The 21,140-nt window shown below is 43.8% G+C and overlaps 1 protein-coding gene across 1 annotated transcript in view; it reads right to left on the bottom strand.

The window, feature by feature from the left end:
• The window catches only part of L3MBTL4 (L3MBTL histone methyl-lysine binding protein 4), a 469,197-nt gene that overhangs the window by 290,858 nt on the left and 157,199 nt on the right, over positions 1 to 21,140 (bottom strand). The window contains 8 exon segments of the mRNA XM_070514531.1: positions 6,878 to 7,013; positions 11,299 to 11,910; positions 12,123 to 12,303; positions 12,879 to 13,846; positions 15,085 to 15,184; positions 15,721 to 15,842; positions 15,948 to 16,029; positions 17,649 to 17,771. Of these exon segments, the coding sequence (XP_070370632.1) occupies positions 6,878 to 6,919 (42 nt within the window). The 5' untranslated portion in view covers positions 6,920 to 7,013; positions 11,299 to 11,910; positions 12,123 to 12,303; ... (3 more) ...; positions 15,948 to 16,029; positions 17,649 to 17,771.

The raw sequence follows: 21,140 nt of genomic DNA, 5'->3' as shown, positions 1-21,140 counted from the left end.
CTTTAACAGCAGGTAAATTACTGTTAGAGAGAAGAATTCCTGTTTGAGGAATTCCTCCCGAGTTACACAGTGACTGGGGAACTCAAATCTGTTTGTAATGTTTGGTAAATATTGCAGGATTTCCACTGTGCTTACCATCCTCGATCCTCAGGACTGGTAGAAATAACTAATGGCACAACCAGAACTTAACTGGCAAGCTTTCAGAAGCATTTACTCTCTCATGGCCAAAAGCTCTTGTGCTAGTGCTCCTTAATCTTAGAGCTGTACTTTTTGTAAACATAGGCTGTCTCCTTTTGAAATAATAATAAAACAGCCTATGCAATTAGATGAAGAAATATATGAACAAACTTTGCTTAAGGGGTATATTAAATTGTTGTCATGGTCTTATTGAGGTACTTAAAAAAATGAAAGATTGGTAGGTTTCACAGAGCTCCCAGAACTTAAGGATCATGGACTATAACCTGAAGAATTTATTTGTTGAAAGAGACATCAAATAAGACTCTATACAGCCCAGTTGGAAAGGAACATACTAGGAGGAGAAGAAGACGACATCTGTTGTAGACAGCTGTCCCAAGACTCCGGACCAGGCCTATATTCCCAACGTTATATCTCCTCATTTAAACATTTGTTATGCCTAAACTGTATACCTATTTTATAATTTGTTTGGAATACTATCATACTTAAAGAAAGGGATTAATTTGGAACAGACTAGTCTTGAAGGCCAGGAATTTATCGAGTGACTCCTAATGAAACTCAGTGGTTATGTGGAACAAATCTTTGGCCTTGGCTACTGCCTGGATGGCTAAGACACTGCACCCTGAGTTTCCTTTAAAAGCAGGGAAGGAGTCAGGATGAGTTAAAACCTGTTGTCAATCTCCCTCTCTTAAGGCCAGATGGGCTTGTTCAGTATTCCACTGGTATGGCCACAGAGTGGCTATGTGTGCTTCTTTCTTGGGACTAAAAGATGTCATTATTACGTATGGAAGCCCTGACTATTACTCAAGCCCTTAATGATAGTCAGGTGGGAATAGCCTTATTAAATACTGAAATGTCTTTAATGCAAAGGGCTATCCTTCAAAATAGAATGGCCTTAGATATTCTAACAGCATCCCAGGGTGGCACGTGTGCAATCATTCAGACCGAATGCTGTGTTTTTATACCTGATGAGTCTTCCAATGTATCATCTCTGCTAAAGCACATGAAGAAGCAAGTGGAGGCCTTAAGTGATCCTACACCCAGTTTGATTTGCTTGATTGGTTCCCTTTCAGTATCTGTTCCCTTTTTCTATCCGGATTGCAATTCCTATTTCTACTACTTATTGGAATCCTTGTACTGGTCATAATATTCAAACTAATTGTTGTTTTCTTTACTCAGTGTTGTAAGAGTAGAATACAAACTAAAGTAATGATTGCTCGACGGCTTAAAATGGTCGATCTATCTTATAATCCTGGACAAATTTCCTTTTCTGATAAAGGCTTTACCTAAGAACTCATTTTAAACTAATGTCTTGAAAAATATTGAATTATTATTACTGTACTTGTTCTATAATCATATACAACGTAAATGCAAAGTGTCATAGAGAAGCACATATACAATGTTTGTGAAACATTCTAAAATTAATTGGAAATTACATGACATATGAAATGATTCCTCTGTTAATACATATATGTCCACGCTTGTCCACTATTTCCCCCCAACGTGGATGACTAGGCAAATAATGAGATAAAAGCCTAGCACCAAAGGACATGATGGACCCAGGGCAGGCAGCAACCACCCTGGTGCCGAGGGACAATATTTTGATCATCAATGCTTTCTATCGAAAGATTAGAGATCAAAAGGGGAAAATGACAAATAAAAATGGCAAGCAATAGGATATATTGCAGAATATGAGGAAGCCATTTGATATAAACCTAATTCAGCCTGACCTTGTCTTTCCAAAAGGGCCTGACCATGGCGGTTGAGCATGCATTGTATATCTGCTTTAGATATTCCTGATGGCAAGAACAAAGGCCCTTGAGATAAAGGTGCAACTTCCCTCCCCCTCCCAACGTTGGCATTCCCTTAAGGGTTAAGCATCTTTCCTTAGGCTAGGAACTGATTGCAGTGCTCACCTGTGACCACCCAGCTCAAGACAACAGACTTGCCTCCTGCTACGCCCACCAAGACAGCAGTACCCACTACCTGCTGTGTCCATCAAGCACTGTGCTGACAGGGCCATCTTGTGACTATTGTGGGAGGGGCATTTCAATCATATGTGAAACGTCCTGTATGGGGGTATATAACCACTCTGTATACCTCACTTCTTTGGTGCCCTTTCTTCCTTCGGGAAGAAAGGCCCTGGGCCATGTTCCTCAGATTTCAGCTCAGAATAAACTCACCCAAATTTTCATTTATAGATTGGTTATGGATTATTTTCGTCAACAAAACTGAATTATATTCCTACTCCAACAGCATATAAAAAAATAATTTTGGATAGAGAAAACAGACTCAGTACAATGGTACACAATGCAGCTGCTAACAAAGCACACAGAGCTGCCCCTGCGGAGGCCACCTGACAGCCACCAGGCGCTGCCGCAGGTGAGGGAAGTGCAGCCAAGGCAAACATGGCCATGCACACGGACAGCAGCCACACGCCCACCTGCCTACACACGCACACGTCTGCAAGTGTACACACCCAATGACTCCGAGTGGCTCACCCAGAGAGGTGAGCTGGCAGAGAGAAAGGCTTTTATTTTTATATTCTTCTATTGTTAGAATTTTTAAGATTTTCTTTTTTTCCTTTTTCTCCCCAAAGCCCCCCGGTACATAGTTGTATATTCTTCATTGTGGATCCTTCTAGTTGAGGCACAGGGGACGCCGCCTCAGCGTGCCCTGATGAGTAGTGCCATGCCCACACCCAGGACCCGAACCAACGAAACACTGGACCGCCTGCAGCAGAGCGTGCGAACCCAACCACTCAGCCACGGGGCCAGTCCCTTGTTAGAATTTTTAAATGGCATTGTAATGTTTTAAAACATCAACACACACACACACACACACACACACACACACACACACGATCAAGTGATGATGATGCTGGGCAAGTAGGCTGGACACAGGTCGTGAGAAGCCTTGTATGTCTTGTTAAGGACCTTTTAGTTTATTCTTAGTCAATGAAGCACTAGCAAAAGCTTTTAAACAGTGGGGAGAAAAAAAATTCCTGCATTTTTATAAGAGTCTTCTTAGTGGCAGTGAAGAGAATTAATTAGAAAAGTAGCCAGACTAGAAATAGGGGAGACAGCTAAGGAGGCTTTCAATGTCTATCCATACTTGAGATTTGCCACGAGCCGTGTATAGAGTCTAACTCAGCTTATTTAAGCCTTATGCAGGTGAGCAGAATTTGCCACCTCAAGACGTGTCTCTTTGGCATGAGCATTATTATGATTTTTTTTAAGGAAGATCAGACCTGACCTAACATCTGCTGCCAATCCTCCTCTTTTTGCTGAGGAAGACTGGCCCAGAGCTAACATCCATGCCCATCTTCCTCTACTTTATATGTGGGACACCTGCCATAGCATGGCGCGACAAGTCGTGTGTAGGTCCACGCCAGGGATCCAAACCAGTGAGCCACAGGTGGCCCAAGGGGAGCATGCGAACTTAACCATTATGCTGCTAGGCCAGCCCCTGGCATGAGAATTATTTTTGGCTGGCTATTTTTTTAAAACCTGCAGACATGAGAAAGACTCTGAAAACCAAATAGAAGTTACCCTTTGTAAGAGACCTTTATATTTCTAAAGGAAATCTCCATCAGTAAAGATAGCTCCCTCTCTGTACCAGGAAGAGGGATGATGTTATCTCTAGACACTCTTGTCAATACTGAAGACAAGCACTTAAATCTGCATACTAACCTTACTCTTGTTTACTGTGCTTTTCTGGTAATCTCCTGTAACTGACTTCCTCCACTCCCAACGTCTTCCTTTGTCTGTGGCTGAAGATGGTATTTAAGGTGACAGCCTCTGCCATTTTGTTGAGTTACTCAGATTTCCTAGGTCTCTCCCATGTATACATGATATAAAGCTCTGCCTGATTTCCTCCTGTTATTCTGTCTCATGTCAATTTAGTTCCCAGGCCAGCCAGAAGGACCTAGAGGGTAGAGGAATTGTCTTCCTCCTCTGCACTTACTGTGGTGGAATTATTACAATCCCCACTTCAGATATGAGGAAACAGGCTCAGAGAGGTTCACAAATTGCTCCATTTGCACAGCTAGTCAGTAGGAAATCTGGAATTGGAACTCCACTCCTGGTCTGGGTGCTTATCTGCAAATTTACATTACATTCCAGAATGTGCACCAGCGTAGAAAGGTGATAACAAGGACCTCCACGAATGCAGAGCAAGAGCTGGGGATGGAGGGCAGGCCAGACGGCACAGCTACTCAGGAGGTGAGACAGGCAGTGCCTGGTGATGGGCTGGATGCAGACAGGGAGGAAGGCAGGAACTGTAAACTGACCCCGGGTCTCAGGCTTAGGAGAAATTCCCCAATTTCCCAAAATGTGATAATTTTTACTTTTATGATGTATCAGTATCTAATTACACCTTCAAGGACTTTATGGTCAGCTCACAAACAACCACATTTTGCGCCTACTTTTCAATTCCAAACTTCTTGTGCATTGTGACAGCTTCAGTGTTCTCCCAGGTATCCTGCAATGAATTTTCATCACAAAAGACTATTCACTGCAAGATGCTGGCAGACCATGAGAGGCAATGAAACTCCTTCCTTATTTCTCCTTAAGATGCTTTATGATTTTCAGCTGAGCTAAGAATGGAAATTATCAAGACTATTAGAAGCTCTTCTGGTTCTCTCTTAACCACAGAGAAAATGGAGAACTTGGAAAAAAAAATAGGTATATATACACACACACTCACACATGGCACACTACTCATACATACACAAATTTTTATTTCCCTATTGTTGTTTAAACTACACCTTAATGTAGCTGTTTTTATTGGCAGAGCAGGGGTGGGGTTCATGATGTCGTCAGAGATTCTAGAAAGCTCAGGGATTACGTAAAATTTTGTGTGCAAATGGATATAAGCACTTGTCTAAAGAGTTAGCAATAGCTTTCACTAGGTGTTCAAAGGGGCCTAAGAACTAAGAAAAGATTAAAAGCCACATGATTGTCCTTTAAGGGAGTCTGTCGTTAATCAATCCACTGACTCAATGACGTCTCTAGCAGACTTCAGTAAGCAGAGCCCAGCAGCTCACGGCAGCTGCTCATCACGGATGAGCAGGACAGGCAGCAAGGCAGCCTTCAGATTCTGCTTTTTCAAAGCGATGCCTATTTTTGCCATCTATTTGTTAGGCTAATGGAGAAAAATCCTCACCTACATAATTAAACATAACTCACTGCGAAGCTTCGGTTAGGATGGCAGTGAAGGATGGCTGATTGTGTATTTTTAAACACTCATTTTAGAGACTACTTCCTTCTTACTTTGAACATTTTTCATAGATTAATTCTGAATCCCAAACTGCTGCCAAGATTATATCAAGAGGTTTTCTACAAATAGAGAACACAGAATCCGTGGCACAACAAAAGCCTACTTTAACAAGTAAGTGCATGTGATTCCTACTGAGTTTTTGTGACTCTATCCTACTATAATGGCAGACCAAACACTTCCCCAGAACACCTGCTGACCTACCATTAGGAAGAAGTTCCACGTCCAGTCACCTAACCCAAGCGCTGCTGAATTAGAGTCTCAGAAACAAGAAGAAAGCCCCGCCCAGAGCGGGTGAAACGCTGCTGTACTCAGGCAGCTTCAGACCAACGAAGACCTTCACGAACAAAGAAAAAGAAGCCCACAATATAAAATAAAGGAGTGCATGCAGAGAACTTTTTAAAACAACTTCCAAGGTGTCTGATAATCCAGTTCACATGGCTGTGCAGGTCCCACCAATCCTCTGAGTCTAGCGTCTAAACCATAAACCCACATATTTTTCCCTGAATGACTAAACCCTCCCACGGGAAACAGACAAGGCTCCCTCTAATATAAATTTCCTTCAGCTAAAGGAGAGGAGCTTTGGAAAGTCTGCCCTTGATTCTGAATGCCACTGCTTTCTTCTTTTCCTTTCTCTTCCTTCCAACAGCTCTGAACACCATATTCAGTTTCCAGCTGGAACTGGGATAAGCAGCCTTCAGAGGGGCTTCAGGCCCCCCCCAAGAAGAGGAAGCCGCCCTGATCCGGCTGTCCGGCTCCACTCCTTCAGATCTGCTAAACTGTCTCTTAGCCCCTGGACTCTGAATCACACCATTTCAGAGAAGCGGATTCTGAGAAGAGGAAAAGTGGCTGAGCCACAAGAGCAGGGTGTATCTTCAGTTTTGCCCCAGAACTTAGAGCTTTAGGGAATATGAGAAATGACCATGAATGGGAATTTGCTCGGTTCTTCAGAGTCCCGGCAATTAATCACCTTAAACGACTCCACGTGGTGAGGCCACATTTTAGTTTTAAAACACACTTCCTTTCTCTGCCCTCAATGACTTGCAATTTAAAATTCAACCAAATATCTGAATATAATACACACAGCACTTTTTCAAAACATGCTTTTTTCTGGGAGAACTTTAGACACCGATGAAGTTATCTTAAAACAAAGGGCAACAAGATACAAACGGAAGACAAAAACAAATGGGTAAACAAATAAGCGAACACTTAAGGCAAATAAAAAGAGCGTGGGGACTGAGGCTGTGATTTGATTCCAAACATCTCAGAATTCATAATATCACGAGGTATTTCATCACAGCTTATACAACGCCTGAGGCAGGCACAAGGCGGCTCACGATTAGTAACTTAAGTACTGCGTGAGAAGGATCGATATTAAAACTATGATAGTGTTCTCAGGGATTACCAAATAATTTGAAAACATTTTCAAAGCACGAAAACTTGACATCCAACTGCACTGCTGAGTCGGAAAGGTCCTGGGTGTGTCCAGAGTTTGCAACAAACACGTATTTTCAGAGAAGTATCTTTCTGCACCTGCGGAGCTAAACACAAATCCAGACTTCATCAAAAACAAAACAAAACACACACACAGGTTTTTCGAATTCTATTTAATGTACTGGCATATTTAGAAAAATAAGATTTTACAAAATATAACACAGGTCTGGGCGAAGAAGCTCAATTGAGAGAGCGCCACTGAGCTACTCCTTTTGCTTGAACGCAAGTCAGGGAGGCTGAGGGCAGGAAGGTGTTCAGACAAGGCTGTCTTACGTCTACGACAACTAGGAAGTTAACCCAGGAGGTGTTTTCATCCTCAACTACTCTCAGCCTCTTCCAAAAGAAATACTCCCCTGTCACGCTACAGATGGCTGCAATTTCCTTATCAGGGCACAAAATATTTCTTTCCAAAATCATAACAGATCACAACAGATTTTAAGGGGGCAGAGGGATAGAGTCTGATAGAAGAACGTGGAGTAAGGCGGGTCTAAGATAACGACGTCGCTGAAGGAGCAGGGGAAAGGAGAAACATCAAAGTCTACGCCACCGTTCTGCCCTGTTTTAGGAGACAAAAGAGATCAACTGAGGAAATACTTCTGTTTTCCTCACGAAGAAAGCCACTAAGTCATCAACTGTGAAGGCAGGAGGAATGACATGGTAAGGAGAAAGTGAAAGGTCTGGAGCACCAACATCTGCCAACACTGAGATTTCGGATGAAGCTCCAGTGATGGGTGGTTTTCAGACTGGGCGCTCAGCCCGAAGAGCAGAAGATTAGGCAATGGCCAGCAGAACGCCCTCAGTTAGCGGGCCCGCCAGGACCATTCCTGTGGTCAAATCGAGGAAAGTCCTGACAAGGACAAAGTGTAGGGACACAGCCCTGGCTAGTGCTCTGAATGAATGGGGAGGTCTGAGCACACAGTGCTACCAACAAGGGCAGAGAGAAGGTTCCGGGGAAAGAAAAGGACTGTGATCCGAGAGCGAGTAATTTTAAGGATTGCTTATGTTTAATAAGGTGAACTGTATTTCAGACAGTGAAGTATGCCAACACTTTATCTACATTATATGTAATTCTTCAACAGTCCCTGAGAGCGAGCAACATTATCTCCTCTTTTTGAGCTAAACAAAGAATCAGAAGTGCATGCACCACAGAGTCGTTCTTCTACACAGCAAAGGGAAAGAAGCTTGAAGCACTGAACCGGCCGCCTGTGTAAAACCACTATGCACCTCTCCCAGAGAACCAGAGAGCAGGGAGGAGCTAACAAAGGAAACAAGAAGCAGGCAGTCTTCAAGGAGATCACAGTTCTACCAAGACACAAGCACACTGGCACACCATCGCACAGAATGGCACAGGGCAGTCAGACGTGTTAAGGACACAAGTGATAAACAGAACTACATTTTACAAAGATCATTCTGCTAATGGTGTGCAGGGAAGGTCAGAGGTGGCGCCAGCCTGAATAGAGAGAGATCGTTTAAGAAACCTTTGCTACAATTCGTGTGAAAAAAAAGCCAGGGCTTATTCCTAAATTAAGGCAGTGGTGGTAGGACATGGAGTAGGAACTGACAAATTAAGAGGCAAAACTTGAACAGACCAGATGGCCAAACATTCACAGAGCAAAGACACAGGAAGGACTCCAGCTGGCTAACAGGAACGAGGACATACTGGGAATGGAACGAGGGCCTTTCTCAGGGACAAGGAGCCCAGGAGGCGACTCACAGAAGGAGGCTGAGAAGACGATGCACCGAGTGGAGCAGAGCTGTGTGCCATGCAGGTGAGGAGGCAGGAGACCAAGGGGCAGACGGGGAACAGGAGTTAGGAGCTCCGCTGCATTTGGTGGAGCAGAAGTTAAGGAGGCAGACGGGACGGCCCAGAGAGCCACGCAGAGCGGAGCCTAAGACTAAATCATAGGAGAAGAAAAGGACTTTCAGCAGTGCCTGGCAACGAGTGGCTCGGAATCAGCAAAATCAGCAGCTGACAGTGCAGAGAGTTCTAGAGTAGAGAGTGGGTAAGATGAGGCCTAACACACATCCGGCTTTGAAATCTTGGAGGTCACTTCCGCGGGAGCAGTTTCAGGTAGCGGTGGGAGAAGGCCAGGCTGCAGAGGTTGGAGGAGGAAAAGATGATAAAAATCAACAAAAGAGAAAACGCACCCTAGAATTTCAAGAAGTTGGACTGGACTAAGGGGATGGGTTAGAGAGGGAAATGCAGAATCAAGGGGCAGTATTTTTTCTTAAAGATGGAATAAACTTAAGCATATTTATATTGTAAAGGGCAAGGCTCAGAAGAAAAGCAAAGTTAACTTAGAAGCAAGACATGAGATAACGGATGGAGCGCGATCTCTAGTGAAGCAGCAGTGGGAAGGATCAAGCCCAGGTGAAGGGGTGAGGGGCAGGAGGAGGGGAGCTCCTCCAGTGCAACAGGGGGAAGGGGCACCAGCAGGTGTGGGAAGTGAAGGTTCCCGGGAGGAAGGTGAAGGCAGCGTCACCACACCCCTTACAGGAGCGTCCTCCTTCTGCTGGGAGCGAGGGGAGAGGCTTGAGAGCTGCCCTCCTGGGAAGCAGGGAGTGCTGAGACTGACGACCCCGGAGGCCGGCCAGGCACTGCCCAGCTCAGCGGGGACTCTGGCTGCAGGGCCACCAATCTGCCAGGCTTCATGGTTCTTCTATAGCTGTGCTTGGCAGCTTCAGTGCAGAAGTTAGAAGGCAAACATGATTCATCCAGAGCTGAGATTTTGGCAGGCGTACATGGGGAAAAGATGACAGGGCACAAGGGAGCTGAAGATCTTGGCAAGAAAATAGCTAAAATGATGGAACCAGGGGGCCTAGTCTGGCTAGAAGGAAAGGAAGCCAGAGAGAGAAGACAGAATTCAACAACTCCAAGTCTTAATTAAAAGAAAAACTGTGAGAATAAGGGAGAGAAAGGCCTGCAAAGATAGTAGGCGAGATCAGATGGTGAGATTTTAAAGTTCAGCATTGAGGAGGTCCGACTCTGACTCACGCCAAGTGTGGCAATGGGAAGATGGACTGAACTGAAAAGGAAGTTCAAGTCCCTGGGTGGAGCCACACAAGGTACTAGCAAGTCGGGTGGACAATCACACGGGCAAAGCCACGTCCAAGCATGTGAACACAACTGCGGCGGGAGTGGGGTCGGGGGAAGCGGCAGGGCGCAGGGAGCGTAGCGGTACGAGCAGACACACACAATCTAATGAAGTAGCAAGAGTGGAAATAGTAGCGATGAGATCGCATAAACCTCAAAGGAGGGAGGGCTGAGTGTGGAAGTGGAAGGGCAATAACGAGTGGGTGGGGGGCTAGGACAATGCCAGACCTTCTCACCTTGAAGGATGGAGAAGTGGGTTGGGTAGAGGGGACAGGGTACTCTCCGGAAGCAGAGGCCACAAGGGGAAGAAGGTGGGCATTTGGGCCAGAGAAAGGAGGACGAACATGTTGAGTTACTAAGGGGGTTACAGCACTTGTTTCACCACTGGCAGAGGGGTTGCAGAGGATAATGGGAGGGAGCCGACCCACGAAGAGCCACACAGGCCAGAGGCCGGGACAGACCAGCACCGGCAATGAAGAGGGGACGGCACCTGTGGTTGGCACAATACTGGCCCCCAAAGATGTCCACCGCCTAACCCCTGAACCTGTGAATGTGGCATCTTACAGGCAAAAGGGACGCTGCAGATGTGATGACATGAAGGACCTCGAGATGGGGAGGTGATCCTGGGCTACCCAGGCGGGCCCAGTGTCATCACAAGGGTCCTTACAAGAGAGGCAGAAGATCAGAGAAGGAGACGTGACAATGGAAACTGAGGTTGGAGTGATGAGGGCCTACAAGCCAAAGAATACAGGTGGCCCTGGAATCTAGAAAAGGCAAGAAAACAGATTCTCCCAACAGCCTGCAGATGGAACGCAGCCGCTGACCCATTTCAGACTTCCGACTTTCTGAACTTTAAGATAATGAATTTGTGTTATTTTAAGCCATTAAGTTTGTGGTCATTTGTTACAGCAGTAAAAGGAAATTAATATAACACCTTAGCTACATGGAACGCAAACTAAAACTATATTACTAAACTATCAAAGATATATAAAGATATATAAAGAAGTCCAAGAGAGTTTTAACTTTTCTCATGATGACTTTCATTTTGTTCTGAAATACCAAAATTTCTGGAAAAGTAGAAGCGTGCCTGCTTTGCAGGGGCTTCAGCACATAGTTAGCCTTTCTCCTTGGCAAGCTGACATTTGCTGGGGAGAGAGGAACACCAGCCTGGGATAAAAAGCCGAGCTTTCGGGGCCAGTGGCTAAAGACAACAGGCACGTGCACTTTGGTGGACTCACCATCACCAGGAAGGACGGCTTAGGGCCAGGGCGGGCTGTGCGTCCTCAGTCGGAGGCCTGACGATGCCGCAGATGCAGTTCCCCCCTGGAGTGCTGGGGCTGGTGCAGGCAGAGACCCTGGTCTGCTCACGGCCAGGTAATACGAGAAGCAGGCATCTGGTCTGCACACTACTGTACTGTACTCTACTCGTTACTGTCCCCTGACCCTCGCTCCTACCAACGTGAGTTGGGCCAATGGCAGCTGCCTGGTAAGTCCATGTCAGTGGGTCAGACGTGCAGGCTGGAACAGCTGCATGAAAGGGCGGGGTCTTAGGGGGGACATGGACCTATGAGGTTTAGGGGCAAGAAGAGATACAAAGCACTTCAAACTTGGATAAAGACTCTGAACAGTCAAGTGCAGGCAGTGACAAGCAGGAGCCAGTGCGCGGACCAGCCCAACAGGCGTGGAAGAAGCCCTGTGCTGATGCACACCTGCAGACGGGGCTTCGATCCCAGGCTGACATATCTGAACCGGACGCGATGCGCTACGGGTGAAAAGAAGGCTTTAGGAAGACACAGCCGAGAGTCAGACCACTGGCAGCGAGAGATAAGAGAGAAGTTTCTAATGCCAACCTCAAAACAAAAGAAAAAATATTTTAAAATTTAAATCAAGTCAAAATAGGCACATTTCACCAGTAATGAAGAGAAAATGTTTTTTTAAGTTTTCTATGTCAGCAGAAGGTGTTTATGTACTTGTATACTCATTACCCCAGATGGTAAATAAATTATAAAATATAAAACACTTTATCTTGTCTTGTACAAAAAGCAACTTAAAATAGACTTACAGGCGCTAGCCCCGTGGCCAAGTGGTTAAGTTCCAACGCTCCGCTTCGGCGGCCCAGGGTTTCACCGGTTCGGATCCTCAGCGCGGACATGGCACCGCTCACAGGCCACGTTGAGGTGGCGTCCCACATGCCACAACTAGAAGGACCCACAACTAAAAATACACAACTGCATGCCAGGGGGCTTTGGGAAGAAAAATGAAAAATAAAACCTTTAAAAAAGTAAATAAATAAAATAGACTTACAGATATGCAGAAACCTTATCTGCAAATAAAATAAGCATACTCTCCTTTAAAAATATACACACATTTTCTGGTAGAATGCATATCTGATTTGCATGATGGAATTGATCGTTTGCATGTGTGTATGTCCGTGTGTCATTGGTATATCTTCTAATACTTGAATATTAGGATGAAAATTATATTTTAAAAGTAAAGCCATACTTAACATCTTTTAAATAGTTTTCCATTCAGAATATGCAAACTATTTTAAGTCTTATTTTCAACATTTCAGTGTCAAAGGCTGAAGAGTTCCATCTCAGCTGGCTGTCCTGAACACCATTATTGTAATGCAGGTGCCCCTCAGAGATACTGTGGGTGTGGTTCACTATTGCGGTCAGACCACCGCAATAAAGCCAGTACTGCGACAAAGGGAGTCACACCAATTTTTTGGTTTCCCAGTGCATCTAAAAGTTATGTTTACACTATACTGTAGTTTATTAGTTGTGAAAGAGCATGATGTTTAAAAAAATGTACATACCTTAGTTAAAAAATACTTTATTGCTAAAAAATGCTAACCATCTTCCAAGCCTTTAGCGAGTCAGTATCTTTTTGCTGGTGGGGGCGGGTCTCGCCTTCAATTTGTAAAACATGCACTATCTGCACATTGCAGCACAGTGCAGGCTTGCCTGTATTCACACCATGAAAATGGACATTAACAGTCACGAGCGCAATGTCAGTACAAAACTGAGTTCAGTCCGATCCTCCTTGAAAGGCCAGCATGAAGCATCTTCCTTTTTTCTTCTATTGAAACTTATTTCGAAATATAAACCATGCTTACTGCATCTTAGAATGTAAGTGTCAAGTTAGAGTAACACTGTATCTTGAACACGAGCATCTTCTTTGGTCATCAGGACAAACCAGACATAATAATTGATAAGCTTCATTCTTCTCCTCGCTCAGGGTCGGATGAGGTCCCATCTCAGCACGGAATACCTAGTAAACTCATTTCTTGTACATTCCACTGACAATTAACATTCTACCTCACACCGTAATACCGTAATCATGTTTTATGGGCATGTCTTATATCCCAACTAGATGGCAAGAATTTAAGAAACCAGTCATAAACTCCTTAGTGTTTCCACCACCAGGTCTTACAAAGTGCTTTGCACACACAGAGCCTTAAAAACATGAGTAGCTTGACTGTTCAACTGTGAGTGAAGAGAAAGGCATGTCAACATGTCAGACAGGTCTGCCGTCTCCTGCACTAACACCTCGCTGTCACCTTCAGAGCTGACAAACACTAGAGTTCAAAAGCTTGAGAAAGTCATATTTTGAAGTCATATTATTAGCCAAGGACTCATCAAAGACTGCATCCCCGCTCCCCACTCATCTCAACAGACAGTCTCACAGTTCTCTCCACGTCCCCACAGAGAGTCTGCTCCTGCCTCGACGTGCCACAAGAGTGTCCCCTCACTTCGTGCTTCCCAGCACTCCTTTCTCAGGTCTCTGTAAAGTTAAGGGAGAAAAGCTCACGACCCATCCCCTATTGTTACCCAGTTCCTAATACTGCCAGAGGGTTTATTTCAGGAATAAAAATCCCACTTTTGCCACTTGGTGGTTTTTTAGTTACCACTAGGTCTTGAGGGAAAATCTGGGGAAGAAATTCTCTATTCTGTAGGTGTTCTTGCAATACTTGATGGAACTTAAAGGATCTTAAAGGAGAAACTCTGAGAAATAATATTAGTATTGACTGGCTGAGATGAGGGGAAGATGGCAGGAGCTGGACAGAGAAACTAACACTTTGCTGCCATCAGCCAGAACTTGTCTTGCTCTGGAAGTTAGAATACAATTCACCCCTAACACCCAAATATCTGATTCACTACTGAGTGGAGGTAAGAGGATCCTCGTCCTAGGATCCTGATCTGAGGACACACACAGGTCTGATTCCTAAGACAGTGTATCATCACAGCCAATTTTGGTACATGTAAGTTCTAACTTCGATCATTGACTGTTACTCCATCTTTGTGGCTTCTGGCTGCCTTAAAACCCTGGAGGGGGATCCCGTCCAAGCCCAGCCATCAGGTCACAAGCCCGGCCTGTGTCCTCTGGTTGAAGCTCACACCCTGGACCCTGGCTGGGCTACATCTGCTCCCCGGGGTCGTGGTACCTGACAGGCCTTAGCCAGCCCTTGGTCTGGCCCACTCTACCCCCCTGAGAGGCAGTCACAGGGAGAAGGGGAAAGGGCAACCGCAGTTACACTGGACAGCCCCAGTCAAAGCCAACTCCCTTTAAAGAACTTCGACACTAAGAAGTAAGAAGAGGTTTGCCAGAAGCCTTTCAACATTGACTGGTCAAATGAACACATCAACTGAGCAGGCACGGTGAGGAGACATGAGGGAAAGGACGAAGAGATCCCTTGCCTAGGGAACTTACACACTTTTGGTAGAACACAGACCCTCAGCCTCATCAAGCAACAGCAATGTGGGGTGGCAGGGACCTGACTCCTAAGTAGGAACCACAGGTCTTAACACCTGCCAGAGTGGACCTCACCCTGCGCACAGAAGCTCTGAGGAGGTCCTCGAGCTACAGGTTTCCAGGCACCGCCCTGGGGTTCTAGATTAGTGGGTCTCAGGAATGCCCAGGCCTCTGTGTTTTCCAAAGCTCCACAGAGTAGGTGATGTGACACCTGGGCTGAGAACCAAGAGGATGCCGAGCATTTCTTACAGGGGAGGCGCCGCACTTGCCTTCTCTTCCGTTCTTCTCCCCTGTTCACGGCCGCGTCCGGGCAGGTGACTGCAGCTCTTTCACATAACGAAAAGTACTAGGTGTAACTCAACAGATGTCCTGGAAAGCAGAGCAGATAAAAAGTTTTAGCTTCTCACTGCCGGTTAAAATGCAATATAATGATGCAAATCTGATGCCACTTTTTATACAAATTGCCCCTGAAGTACTGAAAACACAGAGCGAGGAGAATAGAAAGGGCAGCAGAAGGTCTGGCGCCTTGGGTACAGATGATCCCCTGCAGCCCTGGTCACTGTCAGGCTCCACCCACCAACCCCCCAGAGCCGCTCTGGGCACCTGTGGAGTCAGGCAGGACAGGATCGAGGAGCTTCACTGTCTCCTCTAAAATGCTGCCTGAGCCACCGCTTCCCTGCTACACGTCAAAACAGATGCCTGGAACCTGACCCCTGGGAGGACACATGCAAGTGACTCAGCCCAAAAGGAAGACGAACACTCAGGAGGGCTTGTGCGTGTGTTGCATCCTATGCTCTTCACATGCACGACTGATTCGATCCCTCAACAACCCAAGGAGGTAGGCATGGTAATTTCCTTACTTCATGGATGAGGAAACTGAGGTACAGAGAGACTGAAGGACTTGCCTAAGGCCACGGAGCTGGCGGGCAGTGGCGATGGGCTGCAGCCCCAGGCACTGCGGCTCCAGAGCACACAACCGGAAACTGAAGGCTTTGATGGCTTTCGTTATGTCACTTTCCAGCAAAGCCTACAAATCAAATACGTTGGTATGCTACTGAAGCAAATTATTTTATTTAAATTAATTCTCTTTAGTGTTGATTTCTTGCAAAGACATAGGCCTTCAGTGGCTCACCTTGGCAAGCAGTTCAACAGGCGCGGCCACGGGCTTCCGTTCTGTCAAGCACTGCTCCAAGAGCACGCCTCCTGTGCAGCGGCTGAAGGGACCCGAAAGGAAAACACAGTGACTTTCCTTGAAACAATTAGTGACAGAAAAATAATAACATTTAACTGAAGATACACCCTATAAGCAGGCTAACTAATTAAATTGGTAATCAGAGCCTTACCTCTCACTTTCTGTGAGCATTTAGTGAAATCATCTAACCACTCCATATCCAGCTTTTCCCGTTTCAGCACAGGCTTATGAATACATCCCACTCCGAGGAGACGGCTCACGAGTACTTAAAACAGGCACCTCCCACTCCTCTCAAAGAAGAGTGAGCTGGTGCAGGTTTTCTAGATGATTTGGTTAATTTTTAGGTGAAAGACTTGAAAATTTCTTGTATAATCTCCTTTCACATTCATACCTCTTTCTGTTGTAAATGCCAGTTGGTACAACCCATCAGAAAGCAATGTGGAAAAATATGTCAAAAGCCTTAAAAATTATTCATAGACTGTGAACCAGCAATTCTCCTTTTAAGAATCTGTATTAATGCAATTACAGTGGATGCACCCAACGGGCAAACACAAGGGTTTTTATCCTAGAATTCTTCATAATAATGAGACATTGGAAACAAACTAAAGGTCCAACAAGAGGGGCTTAATTAAATGCATTGTACAGACGTGTCATTTTAATAATAGGCCATAAAATTACATTGTAGAAGATTGTTTAATGGCAGAGAAAGGCCATGTTAATGATACACTACTAAGTAGGAAAAAAAGCACAGTTTAGAAAACAAAAGGCTCCTTATTGGTAAAACATGAAATGGAAATAAAAAAGACTAAAAGTATACAAACCAAAATCCTAAATGAAGTCATCTTTACGTGCAGGGATTATAAAGAATTTCTTCACAATTTTCTTTGTACTTTATTTTTCTGCTTTCCAAATTTTCTAGATGAATAGCTATCCCTTGTAATTCAATAAAAATATCATTTCTAAATAATAAAAATCTGACCAAAAGGATGAGCAATTGTTTTAACTTTATATTCTATGACCCAGTAATTCCTCCTCTGGGATTAACATGCTAAGGAAGCAGTTATGATAAAAGCTGATGATAAAAATGTACATCACAACATTATTACAGCAAAAATGCAAAATAGTATTAATATGGGAGAAAGGTTAAATTATATTTATATATGTATATGATATGAAGTTACCAAAGGCATATTTTTTAAGTAATAAAATACCTTGAGAATTTTCTGGGTTAAGCAAAAATTTTAGTGAGGACACACAACAGTGTATACTATATGATCCTAAATTGTAAACTGTAAATTATTCTATACATTAAATTATCTATTTATTCAACATATTTATAAAGCACCTTCTTTGGGCAAGGCCCTACGCATGTTTGTCTGCACATAGAAACACACGCATGGAAAAGCAATTGGAAAGAAACAGCAAAATATTAAGTGTCCATACATGGGTGGTAAGATCAGTGTAAATATTCTTTCCTTATTTGTGACTTTCCACAGTTTCAAAATTCTCTACAGGTATTATTGCTTAACCATACACACACATATACACACACTGGCACAAACACACACTCATACATACACACCCTTGGAGAAGACTGGTCAGACAGTGCTATGTGAGTGTTCACTTTAACATTTATCTTACTGTAAAATGTTCCTGAAGAATGTCCAGGTGGACAAGGGTCAGAAGTCACGAGCACCAGCGGGGACAGGTGGGGAGACAAAGCTCTAAGCCAAACATCCGAAACCTCTAGAGAAATCAAGCACCCTGATGGAAGGACAAACATAAAAATCCATTAAATTGTGTGGGAGGAATTCGTGTAGACTTTTAATCATTTAAAAAAATATTTTCTGGGTGTGCTGTCCACCGAAATAAAAATATAACCCAGTCCCTGGACTAGTAGATGAAAAAATAAATAAATAATATATACTATTTTTCTTTTGATATTCATATATATAATTGACAAAAAAAGGGAGTAATTTATGCTCAGGTTATAAAGAAAAACATCATATCAATTTATAGTTAAAAACAGACACACAGAGCACATACATTAACACAGTGATTTCCAATCACACTTGTTCTTGGTAAGAAAGAAACTTACTACAGTGTAAGAACTTTAAAAAGCATTTTTATCATCAAAGAAGGCTAACAGAATCGTCGTCAGCGGATGTTCTCGCTCTGTTTGAAGACAGTGAGACACCACAGCGTGACGTCCATCAGGGAGCTCACAGCTTCTTCCTTGACCCATTACAGCCCTTAAAGATTTGCTGCCATTTCTACCACAACATGAGCTATTTTATTTTTTTAAACAGGGAAAGCAATTTGACAAACTCTGAAGATTTTCTGGTAAGATTACTCAACGTCCTTAATTTCACATAAGCATTTTACTACATTACAATTATATGCTTTACAAAAACACATTACAGCAGTGTTGGCTCTAAAGCAAATATAGATATCTCATTTTCTACAACAGCTGTGTTCTTCAAAATACTGTAATTCCTCAATTTAATCATATTTCCAATTGTCATATATTATCATTTCACCAGAAGCAAATCATATCTAAGACCTTCTTTTATGATCACGTAAGTATGCAATGAACCTTTTAAATTTTATCAGAAAAAGAAAACATAATACCAAACAGTAACAACTTTCAGTGAATTAAATATTTCTGTAAAGCAGGAGTGCTTCTCAGCAGCATGTGCTGCACCGAGGTGAGGAGGTGAGGAGGTGAGGAGGTGAGGGACCAGCTGCCTGCACCTGAGAGCGCGACAGGCCTGCCCGCGCAGCGCAGCCTCCAGGCCTCCAGCCCTCTGCCTCTCAGCACCGGTCCCATTCCCTTCCACAGGGGTCACATCAGACAAAACTAACATGGGCTGAAATAAACCAGTTTGCTTATTTAGACTCAGACTGCAGCCCCTAAAAACACGGGCTCCTGTTGCTCTCGCTCGTCACTGTACCCTTGGAGCCATCATCACGCCTGGCCGTAAATACTGCGGAGCGAGTCAAAGGGAAGGCAGGACAGTACTTTTGGCTTTAAAAATGAATAGGAAGTATCTATTCTGACCAACACATTTCTCAATTTCCTGGAGGAAAGGAATCAATTATGACATAACAATGCTCAGGCACCGAATTTACAAGATTTTTTATGCAGTTTTCTCAGCCATACTACAGACACAACACTCATTTTCTAAAATATTAGCTATTCAGTCAGGTTTGTAAAGCCTAAATTCCATTTCCTTTCACTGAACACACTAGCTACAGAAAGACGTCCCAGTTATTACCCTTGCCGGCGCCCAGGGCAGGTGATCCCAAAATATCCCACAATAGCATCTTGAATATTTTGAAATTAGTGACTTGAGAAGCAAAATGGGCTTTCAGAGCTTCCGGGCTCTGCTCCCCTGAAAGCAGGAAGTAAGTCTCCTGTGTGGGAGGTGCTCCCTCGCATCCTCAATCACCAGGGCTGGGGACTCAGGGCCGAGAGGCTGCTCAAACATAACTTGCTGATTTACTTTCTCAGCCTAAATTCTGCTTAAATTCCAGACTAATTATGTACCTTGAATCTAAGTTTCTTTGCCCTATCATTCCTCACAAATTTATGTTTCTTTGTGTAAAAGATAAATATACTGTTTTGTTCACTCTCTGAGCATCCTTTATGATCTCCAATACATACGTATTAGACTGAGTTTTCCTCTTGTGAATCTGGTCTTGTGTCAATTTTGTTATTAGTCCAGCCATAAGAACACAATAAGGGAAGAAAGGAGACTTTCCCCCCTCCGATACACCTCTACCAAACATCACTAACAGACAAAATACATTTGACTATTAATATAGGATAAATGATATTATCTATCACTTAATATACACCTAATATATGCCAGGTATCGAATTAGGTGGTTGGAGAGAGAGAGAGAGAAAGTGTAAGTGTGAGTGTGTGTGTGTGTTTGCGATGTGTATGTGTGAGCGGATATGCATGAACTTGTATGTTTCTGTTCATTCTTTATAACACTGAATATTAGATTTATAATCTCCTTTTATAAATCTAAGAAACTGAGGCTTACAGAGGTCACACATCTGGAGAAGTCTGGATTTACACAAAATTTCTAGCCCACGCACTCCCACTATACAATATTGCCTCACTTCAGCCTACACAGTCAAGATGTAGCAAAAGTGCCTACTAAATCAGTAACTTTTAAGTTGAAAAGCACCATCAAATTACCTCTGCGGGGTAATTAACACGTTCACTCACTCATGACGGCTTTGTAAATTTGACTAGAACTTTTGAAAGTCATATTGACAATACATATTTATAACCAAAAATTAAGGTGTTAACACTTGTTGATCTATTCATCCCAACTTTAACATTATATTCTAAAAAAATATGCAAAAGGAATAAATGCAGCCTTTACAACAAATTTGGAAAAAATCTAAATATCTAACAACAGAGGTCCAATAAATTATGTTTATGAAGATCACACAGTTTATATGCACGTTACCATGAGAATGTACATGTTTCCACATGAATAAAAACTGTAAGAAGGGGCCGGCCCGGTGGCCGAGCGCTCCGCTACGGCAGCCCAGGGTTTCTCCAGTTCGGATCCTGGGTGCGGACGTGGCACCGTTCATCAGGACATGTTGAGGCGGTGTCCCACATGCCACAACTAGAAGGACCCACAACTAAAATATACAGCTATGTACTGGGGGGATTTGGGGAGAAAAAGCAGAAAGAAAAAAAAAGGAAGATTGGCAACCCTTGTAAGCTCAGGTGCCAATCTTTAAATTAAAAAAAAAAATAAAAAAAGGAGATGCAGTCATACTAATGACACACTGCTATGGAGAAACCATAAGAGCAGGGAATGCAGGCGGGTGTGCTGGATTCAGTCCACTGAATAAAGCCAGATTCTTAAAAAACAGAAAACAACCGTAAGAAAACAAAATGAGAACCATTGGGTTAAGGCAATGAGATCTGTACAGCGGCCCAAGGCAAGTGCTGACAGAATTGGCCAGTAAAGAACGAAGCCCTTCTTTATATTTAGACAGTTTTTTATTTACAATAGACAGCAAAAAGCAAAAGTAGCTAAGGGGGCCAGCTCCCCATGTCACTTGCACAGGGTGACACTGAGACAAAAGCGGCCCGAC

This window comes from Equus asinus, chromosome 7, assembly GCF_041296235.1.
Source record: "Equus asinus isolate D_3611 breed Donkey chromosome 7, EquAss-T2T_v2, whole genome shotgun sequence".
Classification (NCBI taxonomy): Eukaryota; Metazoa; Chordata; class Mammalia; order Perissodactyla; family Equidae; genus Equus; species Equus asinus.
Note: the sequence above shows the minus strand (reverse complement) of the source record. Positions and strands in the feature narration are given on the sequence as shown.